This window comes from Pelodiscus sinensis, chromosome 12, assembly GCF_049634645.1.
Source record: "Pelodiscus sinensis isolate JC-2024 chromosome 12, ASM4963464v1, whole genome shotgun sequence".
Classification (NCBI taxonomy): Eukaryota; Metazoa; Chordata; order Testudines; family Trionychidae; genus Pelodiscus; species Pelodiscus sinensis.
Genome location: NC_134722.1, coordinates 25,172,062 through 25,185,862, shown reverse-complemented (window position 1 = coordinate 25,185,862; position 13,801 = coordinate 25,172,062). Strand labels below are relative to the sequence as shown.

Below are 13,801 nucleotides of genomic sequence, written 5' to 3'. Positions count from 1 at the left end.
CAAATGAAGGCCGGGATTTGAATTTCCCGGGCTTCATTTGCATAAACCGGGCGCCGCCATTTTTAAATCCCGGCTCGTTCGAACTCCGTGCCGCACGGCTACACGCGGCACGGACTAGGTAGTTCGGACTAGGCTTCCTAGTCCGAACTACCGTTACTCCTCGTGGAATGAGGAGTAACGGTAGTTCGGACTAGGAAGCCTAGTCCGAACTACCTAGTCCGTGCCGCGTGTAGCCGTGCGGCACGGAGTTCGAACGAGCCGGGATTTAAAAATGGCGGCGCCCGGTTTATGCAAATGAAGCCCGGGAAATTCAAATCCCGGGCTTCATTTGCAAGTGCGGTATGCCTACATTACCCTCCTCGTTCGAACTAGGAGGGTAGTGTAGACATACCCTAATTTTTTTTCCTAGTGCTTGCTTATAAGTAACTTATGACATAAAAGAATACTGCAGGGGTGGCCAACCTGTGGCTCCAAAGCCACATTCTGGGACTTTCTGAGGAGTAACGTTAGTTCGAACCAAACCCATTGGTTTGAACTAATGTGTCCCGGCACGCACTTTCACTTTCTAACTGTTGATCAAAGTAACGCGCCAGCGAGATCATGCTAATGAAGCGCAGGATATTTAAATCCCCACTTCACTGACTATTTCACATGCCTACATTTGCATCCCTAGTTTGAACTAGGATGCAAGTGTAGACATATCCTTATTCAACTGGCTCAGTTTTATACTACTGTGAAGAAAATATTACCAATCTAGAATTAAATGTACATGTTAGACTTTTAGTAAACTGGCCATCATGTAAATTTCTGTACTCTATATATATTATGGCCCTTGGTACACTGCCATGCAAAGCCATATATCCAAAAATAGCTCCATATACACTGCAGGAGCTAGAACCAAATTTCATGACAGCAACTCCTGAAATTGACAACAGTGTTGTTTTCTTCTCTGGCAGATTCAGCTGCACATTCCAGTTAGGTGTTCATGGTGCCTTGCACTGGAGCCCCAACCCTAGCAGTACCCAGACGCTACGTCTACATTGGCATGATCTTGCCCAAATACTCTTTAATGCAAGAGAATTTGGGCAAAAGAGCGTCTACACTGGCATGTGCCTTTGCGCAAGAGATGCTCTTGCGCAAGAAAGCTCCGATGGCCATTTTAACCATCGGGCTTTCTTGCGCAAGAAATTCATGTTCCCTGTCTACACTGGCCTCTTGCGCAAGAACAGTTGTGCACGAGGACTTATTCCTGAGCGGGAGCATCATAGTTCTTGCTCAAGAAGCACTGATTTCACGCATTAGAATGTCAGTGTTCTTGCGCAAGAACTCCCCGCCAGTGTTGACAGACAGCAAGTTTTTGCGCAAAACAACTGCTTTTGCACAAAAGCATGCCAATGTAGATGTATCCACAGAGATAATGTACTTGTGCATTATAGCTATAGCCGCTTCCCTAGCCATGTAAGATGGCACCAGCCTGATCTTTTCTCAATTTATTTTTGCAGTCCATGGCTGGAGTAACAGCTCAGTGTGGTTTTAGCCTCACAATCTCTCAACTAGTTTAGATTTTTTTCTCTTGTGGTATATTGTTAGTAGTACCCATTGTTAGAGTAGTTTTAGTTGCAATAGTTTGTTTCCCTTAATGCTGCCCTCACCAGGTTTTGAGCATTATCCTCCATGTGGAAAAGCAATTTCCAACAGCGATCCTCCACACAGTGCTTGCTCTGCCTTGGCAAGTCCCACATCAAGAGCATTACGCAATCTTCAGACCAATTGAGAACAATCTCAGGGTGATTTCTCTACCTCCCTGTAATGGGGTTGACTCACCAGCATGGTGCGTTCAGCAAGGTGACTTTGGGGAATTAACTGGCTGTTCCAACACGCCCCCTTCCACTGGTGTCTCCCCATGTCCTCCATTGGTACAGAGTTGTCTTCAGGGCACTGCCCTCCAGCAGTGCCCACTCTGGTCTTTGTCGGCACCCCCTTCCGGGGGAGGGGATGTCTTTGTTCTTCCTTCCCTATACTCCAGGGTCCTCCCTACTCCCTAGGAGCCCCAGTTCTTCTACCACAGAACACCCAGCTCCTTCCAGGAACACCCAGTTCCCTTGCACCCTCCAGCCCTCAGTGGCCACTCAGGAACACCTAGTTCTTCTACCATGGAATACCCAGCTCCCTCCAGGAACACCCAGTTCCTTTGCACTCTCCAGGCCTCAGTGGCCCACTGCCAGTCCCTCTCTAGCCCCTGTCTCTGGGCAGACTGCAGTCCCTACAGGCCACTCCTCCCTGGCAAAGGGTATGGACCTGCTACCTCTGCCTACCAGATTGCCTCCTGCAACCCTGCCTTCAGACCTTATGGCCTGGGGCTTCCCTGGCCTAAGCCTCCCCAGCCTACCATGTCTGCCTTTCTCAGCCCAGCCTTTCATGATTGCCTCTCGCAGCCCCGCCCACCATCGCTGCATCTCGCAGCCCCTAGGGCCTCAGGCCTGGTAGCCTGGGTTTGCTAGGTCAAAGCCTCCACAGCCCTGTCTCTTACAGGGAGCTTCTTGCTTCCCTGGAAGTCAGCCCTCTACTGCCCTCCCTCCACAGCAGCAGGCAGGTCTCCCTCGTCTTCCAGGAGTCTCTCATTATAGCCTCCAGATGGACCCTTACTAGCTGCCTCAGCTGGGCTTCCCTCAGACTCCACTCTCAGCCCCTTAAAGGACCAGTATAGGGCAATGCACTGTCACATTCCCGTAGGAAAAACAGTGACCAGCACAGAGTTGGTGATAGCTTGTTAGAGGGAGTGGATAACTAACCCTTCCCTGGTGCCAAGTAGGGAGGTTAGTAACCCTGTACAGTTGACTCCAGTTCTGGACTTTGGGAATCCAGTACCAACTATTTCCATGTTGATGGAATACCAGGCATCTACAGACATCTGCATTTTGGTCCCATCCTCTCCTTTGGTCCAGGACTTTGCCAGACCGGCATCAACTGTAACCCCTTCATTTGACTGAGTTGCTGAATCCTCAGGTCTTTGGGCATCTCACCCAGTATTCCTTTTCCACTGGTTGTGGAAGCTGCGCTGATATGAGCACAGGGGACCTCAGTAGAGGGATCCTGTTTGGCACAGAGGTAGTTGACCCCACAGCTATTTCCATGGTGACTTTCACCACCCTCAGTGTTGTTCTGATAGATACTCTGGTCATCGTGCAGTTCAAGGTGGATTGGACAAAGCTCATTCTCATTGTCCTGAAGTGACTGAGACAGTGTTGGTTCTCTGATCTTCTCATGCTGTGCTTTCTCTCCAGCCCAACCTAATCACTCAGAATCACAGCCACATCCTGAGCTCTGTGCTCACTTCTCGGTCCCTCACAGTGTGGCTGCTGCATGGCTGAATTAGGAGAAAGAGAATAGCTTTTTCAGCAGAATGGAAGTCATTTTTCATGTGGTCATTAGCCCACAGAATCCCACCGATGCTGGCTTCTATCCAGGTCATCTTGGAGTGCCTGATATGCCTTCAGTCACTGGGGCTTGCACTTAGTTCATTTAAAATGTACCTGGCAGCAATTCTGGCATTCCATCCCTCTGTTCATGGAACATCCTGCATCAAGATGAAACAGCCTTAGCTATGACTTTGCAGCATGTGCTAGCTATGTACATAGCATTCCTCAGTGTTGTTTCCATATTGAGCATTTATAGGTCTGCTATGTAGTTCTTGATACATGCATTCATAACTATATCTTTCAAGGGAGATGCAAGCTGTGGTAGAATGGCCCTGCAGTCCTTATGTAGGTACGCTCAGAGACCCATTTCCTACGGGGAAGGGGGAAAGTGTACTGCTTGAGAGTTACCTATATGGAATGCGTCTATGCAAAGAAGAAGAAATGGTTACTTACTGTAAATGTAGATCTTCCAGATATGATGCAGACATGTATTCCACAATCCACCCTCTGTCTTCTGTGTATTGGAAACTTGGGTCCTGGTATTCAGTGCGAAGAAACTAAAGGAGAGTTGGGGTGATGCTATTTCATGTAGCCAGGAAAGGGGCTGTGGCAACAAGGCATGAGTGCTGCCCCTCTACACATACTGCTAGACATATTTCTATGGTGCTGGGGGCATGCATATCTAAACTGTCTGCATATGCAGCTGCATCACATCTCGAAGAATGATAGTTCTAGTAAGTGACCATTTTTTATTCTATCACAATGAAATGGTTGAAAATATCCATTGACATACAATGATGATTATTTTTTACTATGATTATTTTTAAGGATGGGTTTTTCATTATGCTCTTTAGGTGCTGCAGCTCCACTCTCCAGGTCTCAACTCCCAAGATGCCCAGTCTATATCACATAATCAGTTCAACTAGTCTTCTGGCATATTTTTTGCCTACCTCATTCATCTGGCTTTGTGTAACTCAAGAGTGGGAGGGAAAAGCCTTCTTTCAATTCAGAGCAGTATTTTCTAGTTCAACATTTTTCATCCCTTAAACTTTTATTTGACATGATGTTTTATTTAAGACTTACTGTTGCTGGGTGACAACTGTCATGCTGCTAAAGCACCTTAGAAATCCATAGCCTAGTTTAATATGTTGTATCACAGTGACTTGAACACTCAAATACGTTAGCAGTACCTATTCTGCCGTTCTTGTTCTGTCAAAGCTAGAAATTTCTGACTTGTCTAATAAACAGATAAACTATTCACTAAATAAGAGCATAAAACTTGGTGGTTTTGTGCTTCTTATAGGCTATCAAATGAGAGCTTGGAACAGCAGTAATTTGTATTCTGAAATCGGGCATATGTGTGTTCTGACCTCTACTGACAGATTCTGTTGGCTAGTCTGCTACTCTGAGTCTACTAATTCACTGCTCTAAATTGAGCTTAGCTCTGCTACCATAGTCAGCTGTGGCCTACTCCACTAAGTTGTAACCAGCTTGCTGGTGGCACAATCTGTTGGTCTTCCTATGTAGATTTCAAGTGATACAAAGCTCTTGTTTTGGCTCCTTTCACCCATCTACACTGTGTTCATTTTCCTGCTCTGTGTTCATTTTCCTTCTCTTCTCATGATAAAGAGCAGGCCAGGCAGCCTCTCTCATTGTGGGCAGTTGTTTCTCATGGCCTTTGCTAGAACTCTTATTAGTATTGATCCTCAATTTGAGTCCCATCAAGGAATTTGAGCAGAGACAGATAAGAGAGGAATGGTCACCTTTGGGAATGGTCAGTCTGTGCTTTCTGGCTCCTTTCACCTAGCTCGTGGAAGCACAAGAAGACATAGGGTTACTTTGGTAGAAAGATTGGGTTAGCAGCAGCACAATTAGACTCTTCTGTCAACAGTCCTTTTTGTACATCTGAATGCACGTGTATGGAATGGATGCTTAAGATTAGGTAGAATTTGGTTGTCCAATCCCAGCTACTTAAAGAATTCCTCAATCCTTCATGGCTATTGTGGAACTGAATAAGTGTCTCTAGCATTTGCTTAGGTTTACATCTAACTAACTAATTTGCCAGTATTAGCCTGAAGGGTCATTTAGCTTTATTGATTGTATGGCAGATTTTTATCAATTAAGTTATGAGTATGGTTATTTTCTTAATGGCTCTAGCTTTTGTGGGGACCAGCTGGATACAGCCTCTAAAGATAATTGGCCATGTCTCCATCAGCCTCTCATTTAAAGAGATTTGGGATAGGAGGCTCATATATTTTCCAGGTATATGTAGAATAGGTTTGTTGAGAAGTCTTCATCTTGACAGTGCCTGCTTTCCCTACTCAGCAGGTCTAATCAGTAATCAGTTTTTCTGTTTCTACAGAATTGGACTACAGCCATCAAAGATGGATAGGTCCTTTCAATAGTAACGAAGGCACAAACCCTCTATTCTTGGTGGTCTCATTCAGAAATTGTTTCTAGGTTTGGACTTGATTATTAATACAGAAAAGAGATACAACCTATAATACTGCCAGCACTCTCATATGGCTCATCTTTTCACCATTCCTAGATAGAATGGAAAATCAGGAAATGATGCTTAAGAGCTTATTTAGACTCATAGTATCATGTCAAGATCTAGTCCAATGGTCAGAGATCTGATTATGAGCCCAAAGCAGTTTCTGTTTTTCTCAAAGTAGAAATCTGGCCGAGTCCAAGAAAAAAATTCCTTCCTTCGCCTCCTCTTCTTCCTCCTCCTCCTCCATCTTCGCTCTTTGCACACTTCATTGTCAATGATTCACCCCTGGAGCATAAAGATGTCTTTTAGAATATTTGATCACCTCCACTTTGAATAAATTCACTTTGTTCCAATAGCTATTCTTTCCAGAAAGGTATTACAATTGGCAAGATGGGCAGAACCAAATTTCTTTTGCATTTCCCAGTATGGTCAAAATGGTCTTACATGTGGTGCCCAAATATTCTTCCTAAAGTTTATCATCCTGTCACTTTCTGCTCTAAACCCCAAAAATAAATGGAGAAAATGTGTTATAGTCTTGATGTGCGCAGAGCACTAATAGCATACATTTCTGGAACCTCAGAGTTTAGAGGCGCAGATACCAGGTTGAGGAGAATGATATAAATAGAGACTCAGAATCCCTTTTTGAGGGCTTCTTGGTCTCCCAGTTTGTTGCTGTGAATCCACTCTTGTATAAGAGAAAGTAGCAGGTTTTCCTTACCAATGTGAACCCAAAGCTATCTTTACTCATCAAGATATTTTCCTGAGGGAAGAAGTGGACATTGTTTAGCTGGGAAATTATGCAGGGCAGATACCTGGTGGATGTAGAGAAGAGAGAGAGAAGGAAGTGGTATTTGGCTGACTGAATGGTGCCAAAATGAGTTTTTCGTTAGTCATCCTTCCTTTGGACATCTGCATGGAAGGAGATGACCCCTTTAAGTGAGAGTTCAGAAAGGAATTGGAATTAGAAGCTCAAAAATTTTCCTGATTGTTTCTGCACATTTTAGATAGCTAGTCAGAAAGCCAAAGCCTGCAATACATATTTAAGTCAAATACTTTATATACTTTACACCTTTTACTGAAAAAAATTGAATCCAAGTCAGAAATGAAGAACCATATTGCACTACCGGTGGCAGATGATATGACTCTCAAGCAGATAAAAGACTCTAGAATAAGTTAAATACTGAGCAGAACAGACTATGAATTGTCCATATTGCTTAATCCATTTTAAAAAGAAGACACCAACATTAATTACTAGAATGATGTCCTTGCCAAGAGAATAATGTGTAGTGCCATCCTATTCCACCTCGCCTCCCTTCCATGTATAGACCATTAATTAGTGCCTTTACAAAACGAATCTTGTAACTAAGAATTTAGTCAGATTCTTGTACAAATATAATTTTGAAAAGGGTACTTATGATGAAGCAGCAGGAATGCAAGTTGCCCATTGGTGAAACACTGATTACATAGCCTGTATTGAAATGTTTTGGAGCACTATGCAGTCAGCCTTCACATACTAAGCCATATTGGAATTTTGTGCACTCCCAGAAAAGCATGTGATATACTTAGGTGGCCTGGAATATGGGATGGTTCCTATAGCCAACAGTAGCTAAACTTGTCTGTCTTCAAGTTAATTTTTTTCTTAAATGGTGCATTTAACCATTTATGGACCATATGAAACAAACCAGTCCAATGAAAAATCCCCTGTAGATTCAGTTCAGTTCCTTGTTTACATGGGAAAACAGAACTTACTTGTTTCCGTTATTGATTTATAACTATCCTACCACCAGGAGAGCTAAGCCATAGGCAAACATTGAAGATAAGAATAAGAATTCATTTAAGATTATCTACTGTGCTGATCTTCATGTGTCACCAGCATTATTGATACTTTGATTGTTTAAGTCTTATTTCAGCAAGGAACTTAAGCATATGCCTAACTTTCAGCCCTAATCTTGTCCTGTTAATTTCCCTATGGTAGTACATGGTTACGGTTGCAGCATTAAAACCAGGAAATGTAAAAGTGAGGATTCCAAAAGCAACACTAACGTGGCCATGTTGTGCATCCCATATGCATATGCACTGCATTTTACATCATAGATATGAATTTAGTATTTAACCATTGCCACTGGGACCAGTCACTCCTGTTTCTGCTGTTTGCTCTGTGGGAAGTCCTTCAAATGGATCTCACTGCTTGAGTCACATTTTGAGAGGCATCTCTTAGGGATTCTTGCATAGGCTTACAAGAGAAAAATGTTGTTCTGTATGAACATAAGCTCCATGGGTACGTCTACACAGCAACATTATTTCAAAATACCTAGCATTATTTCGAAATAACATAGTCCGTATCTACACAGCAAGCAGTTATTTTGAAATAATGTCAACATACTGTCAAGCTGGGGGACTTCTTAGTTTGACTCCTGTAACCCTCATTGTACAAGGAGTAAGGGAAGTTGGAGGAAGAGTGCTCTACTTCAAAATAAGTGCTGTGTAGACGTTCCCAATTTCAAAATAAGCTATTTCTAAATAAGCTACACAATTGACGTAGCTCAATTTGCATAGCTTATTTTGAGTTAAGACCTGCTTTGTAGATGCACTCCATGAGTCATGAAATATTGTAGATACATTTGATGGGAGATGCTAAAGAATGACCAGCAGATATAGCAACATTGCTATAAACACAGAGCCCATAAAAATTTGATTTGGAACTTTTAGAGCAATAGAAGAATATGCACTTACTTTTTCATTTACATCAGTATAGTTGCTCTTGTGTTTGAAACTGCTCTATGTAAGGACAGATACATTAGGCCTCATAGGTTTTCTTCTTGATGTTTATGGATGTGGATTGCAAACTTCTGGAGTTGTCTAAACTTTTCCTTATATTTTTCCTTCATTTAGGGAATACACAGAGCTGACTGCAGACTGGGTTCTAAAATAAATGTGTTTTATGTTCATTTTGCAGGTATGTTACTTCTCATTGTTATAGAATTTGTGACACGAGGTCTTTCTGTATGGAAATGGTTTTAACGGAAGAAAAGTATTTAGTAATTTACATGTGTTCAGTATGTCAGTGTTGGTAGACTTAAAATTAGACACTCCAGCTTTATGCTGCCTTTGTGGGAGTCTGTCACATTCTCCCCCTGTTCTCCCTGCCTCCGGAGTAAGGGTTATTTTAGAGTATTGTCCCATTCCACATGGGTACAGAGTACACAGTTAAGGTTGTGGAGCAACTCACATTATTCAGTGCAGATACGCCAGCAAAGGTATGTCTAGACTGCATCCCTCTGTCAGAAGAGGGATGCAGATTAGGCAGCTCAACATTGCAAATGAGGCAGGGATTTAAATATCCTGTGCCTAATTTGCATAAAAAATGGCCGTCACGTTCTGCTGACTCAGCACTTTGTCGACAAAAAGCGGCAGTCTAGAGGGGGATCTGTCGAGAAAGAAAGCCTTTCTCGACAGATCCCTTATGCCTCCTTGCCTCCTTGCCTCCTTGCAGAAGGCATAAGGGATCTGTCGACAAAGGCTGTCTTTCTCGACAGATCCCCCTCCAGACTGCCGCTTTTTGCCGACAAAGTGCTGAGTTGGCAGAACGTGGTGGCCATTTTTATGCAAATTAGACACGGGATATTTAAATCCCTGCCTCATTTGCAATGTTGAGCTGCCTAATCTGCATCCCTCTGCCGACAGAGGGATGCAGTCTAGACATATCCCAATAGCAAGCAGCCACATCAAGCTGCATTCATTGTGAATGGGCTGTTCATAGCAACTTAAAGATAACGTGCAAGTGTTTTATTTTTTAAGATCCATCACGGTTATTAAAATAACCATGATATGCCATTCTTGCAACATATTAATTTTTGTTTTTCTCCTCCTCAGGCCTACACTGCATTTATTTTCTGATCACATTCTTTTTACTCCAGTGAGAAGGCCCAAAATACACTGAGGTGGTGATAGGATCACCCGCAGTGGAACAGACACTTCAAGTCCTATAGCTCCCCCCTTTTTTTTATTTAACCATGGAGGTTTTCCTTCAGAATTCTATTAGAGGATCATTCAGTAATGAGAACTTATCTTGTCTTCTACTGTTCTGTGCTACCTTTAGGTAAGATTTCTCAGGCCCTCCTTTCTGTTTCAGAATCATTTCCTCTTTGGTTAGAGAGATTTGTATATAAAAATAAAGATTTCTCAACAATAACAAATCCTAAAAGTAGGGCTGTCGATTTATGCATATTAACACCCACAATTAACGCAGAGCACAATTAACATGCATTAATAGCAGGCATTTCTGCAGCACTGCCACTGCGTTTCAAAGGGGAGTGGGATCAGCTGGAGTCCTCATCTGACTCCAGGCTCCATGCAGCACTGCCCCAGAGCTAGAGACTCCAGCTGACCCCAGGCTCCACGTTGCACTGCTCCTTTGAAACACTGTGGCAACATTTCAAAGGGGCAGCATTGCACAGCTGATCCCGGGCTTCCACGGCGCTGCCTCTTTGAAATGCTGTGGTGGCGTTTCAAAGGAGCAGCACAACACAGAGCCTGGGGTTAGCTGGAGTCTTCTTATTGTTTAACAGTGTGATTAATCATTAATTATTTGGGATGAGAGTAAAGATTTTATACTTATTCATCAGTTTTTAGTTATTTGTAGTAAAGATAGTGCTATGAGAGGCCTAGCTGAGATCATAGTCTCATCTTGCTTGACACTGTAGAAGTAGGCAACAAACCCCAGAATTGAAAATCTAAATGGACAAGACACCAATTGATGGGAGAAATGAAGAATTTAGTGTCCACATTTTCAGATGTGAAACACACGCACAAAGATATTTAAGTGATTCATTGTGGGTGACACAGGAAGATTTTGCCAAAGCCAGGAATTGAGGTTACATCTCCTAAATCAGTGCCATAGCTAAAAGATTACCCGCCCGCTCATGCACTTCTCCAGCATTCTGCCATTTGTTTAATTTGAGGCCCCATTCTAGAACAACTTACTTTTGGCTCGAGTTAGTGAGACACTGAATTTTTCCCTGTTCTAAGAAAAATGTTGATATTTAAATACTGTGACAAAAACTCAAATCACAAATTCACACGGACCAAAAATGCAAAAACATTTTGGGATTGAGTTAAGATATTTTGTTTCAATAATTTCAAAATGTTTCATTTCTGTGTTGATTTTTTTATACATGTTTGATACTTTATAATTTTAAAATTATTTAGAAAATGTCAAAATCACACTGTGGCGGGTTTCCGGGTGCGAGCGTCTCGCGCCCCCCCTTTGGTTCCACCCCGCTGGGGGGGGGGGCGGGGCTCCGCGTACCCGCTGCCTTCGCTTGCCCTCCTCGCCCCTGACCCCAGGGCTCGTTGGCAGGGCCTGTTGAGGGTGCGATCACCTCCCGGCCAGTGATGGCAGAGAGGGTTCGGCGAACCCCGAGTCCGGGCCCCCTCCTCCGGCCGGAGGGAGGGGGCGGGTTATGGCGTGGTTGGGGAAAAGGGAGTGGGGTCCTGGTCCTTGGATGGTTCCTCCGCCGGTCCAGTCCACCCAATTCCTAACTCTCGAGGGTTGCAGGGAGGATGGGGGAGTGGGGGATCCGGGCCCTCCCTCACCACCGGGTCCCAGCCCGAGGCCCTAAGTGGAGTTTGGCGCCTAAACGTCGCCCTGCACGGCGGACGGGGCGGCAGCCCTCAACTCATCCACCCACAGGCGCCAAAAGGGCCCTGCCTCGGGATCCTTCCACTCCCTGCTGGCCCGCCCCGGAGATGGGGCAGGTCGGGGTTCACTCACCGCGCCGGAGTCTCCGGGTCCGTCCCAGTGCGAGCCGCCAGTTGCCGACGCCGTCCTTCCTGGTCACCCGGGGGGCCGGGAACTTGGTGCCCTTGGAAGCCAGGGCCGCCACCTCCTCGTTCCAACCCCCCCCCCCCCTGCTGCCCAGCCGCCACATTTATGGGCTCCGGGGAGTGACGTCCAGGCGCTGCCGCCCCGCCCGCACGGCGCCGCCACCCCCGCCCTCGCCCTGGCGTGGGCCCGTGCCTTGTTCGGGGCCGCAAGTCGGGGCGGGTGGGCTGGCCACTTCGGCTCGGTCCGCGCCCTCCCCCGCTTCCGGCGGGGTGCCCCGGTTTGGGCTTGCCGCTGCCCTGGCTCCGGGGCCGTGGCGCCGGTCGGCGCGCTGCTTGTGGCGTGCGTTTTTTCCGGCGGGAGGGGGAGTCCCATCCCCTCCTCTAGTGCGGACCCCGCCGGGTCCGTCACACACACATTTCTATTTTTTCAATTTTTTTGAAACAGGAAATTAATTGAAATCAGTCCTTTCCCATAAATGTTTTGGTTTCAGTAGATCATAATTTTTCAATGGAAAAAATGTTTAACTGGAAAATTTCTTACCAGCTGTACTTTTGGATGAAGTGGGCAAGATGAAGGTTCCCTTTAGAACCCACAATCACTGCACTTAGATTAATAACTGATAATGATTAGTGCAGGGTAATCTAAAGCTTCCAACTTGTTTCTCTGTGGGTCAGAACCTCCTTATTAAAAAGTTAGAAAAGAAAAAGTTGACAATGGCAAGAAATAAGTCATGTGATCAGCTGAGTTTACCACAAATAAAAGAGGTTATTATTAATGCATGAATATAGACAAGAGCCTTCCACTAAAGGCTCCAATTCATATCACCACTGAATTTCGCTATAGAAATATTTGTAGGCACTTTTTCTGACACCTAACTTGGCTGGGAAAGAGCAGTTATTTGAAAACACCTTAATAGAGCTCTCTCTTTCTCTTTCTCTTTCTCTCTCTCTCTAATCCCACATCTTAACTAACTTATTCTTCGTAGCTGAAGCAAAATACAGGACTATGTAGCACTTTAAAGACTAACAAGATGGTTTATTAGATGATGAGCTTTCGTGGGCCAGACCCACTTCCTCAGATCTTTGTAATCTTTGTAACACAAAACTACAAACAACTAACATGGTGGAATCAGAGGACGATTTTGTTTTTGTTTTTGTTTCAAAGGCACTAGTTTAGCGCAAGAATGTCCACAAAGAATATATTTGTTTAAAAATTAAGTCATGCTACAAGAAGACATGTGTGCCTAATGTCGGATGGAAATCATATTTGTTCCTAACACATTGGAGAAATTCAAGAACAGTTCATCCTTCTGTAAATGTTGCCCCAAAGACAGCAAGACCGTTTATTTGTCTGCTGCACGTGTGCTACTTGCATATGTTCAAATTCTCCAAGGCCTGTTTTAATACATATCCCACTTTCTGAGAAATCTTTTAAGTTTTGCTTTTGTAACTTTATGGTCTTTTGCTTCAACTTGCCCCGTTTTCCGCTTTGTCAGGATTCCCATTTGGATTTGATTGGCCTCTCCTTGTCACTCCCAGTTCCTGTCAAAGATATATTATTGTACATGTATGTGTGTTCAAGTTGCTAAAACACTATATTTTTGTAGGATAGAAGGGATAGTCACATTTTGTCACCTTCATGGACAAATGCCATGGAAGTAGGAGTGTGTGACCTTTGTCAGAATAGCACCCGTGGTGATAAGTGGTTTCTTTTTTATCTAAAAGATGCCAACGAAGAGCAAGATATTCTTTTTTGTGGGAAAAAAACCTGCCATTTTCTGTTTTTCAGATTTCTGTTTTTCTGAAGATGACTGAAACTAAAACTATTCTTGAAATTGCAGAAAAAACTTTTTCTTGACTTCCAACAACAATATAATCCCCCTACCCTCTTGATTTACTGAGCAGTGTAATGGTCTAAATATTGATTTCTGCCTTCCAAATGTAGAAGATAGTGATCTTGTATTACAGTGGTGGGAAACTTTTTTGGGTCAAGGACCACTATCCACTGAAAAATTAGTCAGGGGCCACACACAAGTGAGAAGCTGAAAAAAAAAAGACACAC

The 13,801-nt window shown here is 44.0% G+C and overlaps 1 protein-coding gene across 19 annotated transcripts in view; it reads left to right on the top strand.

Moving 5' to 3' along the window:
- Nucleotides 1–13,801, top strand: part of ZNF536 (zinc finger protein 536) — a 463,664-nt gene that overhangs the window by 173,028 nt on the left and 276,835 nt on the right. For 14 of the 19 annotated variants that reach the window (XM_075940170.1, XM_075940162.1, XM_014572581.3 and 11 more), the window contains one exon: nucleotides 8,806–8,869. The exons of 4 other annotated variants lie outside the window; for them this stretch is intronic. In XM_075940170.1, the coding sequence (XP_075796285.1) occupies nucleotides 8,806–8,869 (64 nt within the window). Of the gene's footprint in view, nucleotides 1–8,805; nucleotides 8,870–9,786; nucleotides 10,370–13,801 lie in introns of those variants that run through there. One more of the 19 variants, XR_012906701.1, reaches the window with a different exon arrangement.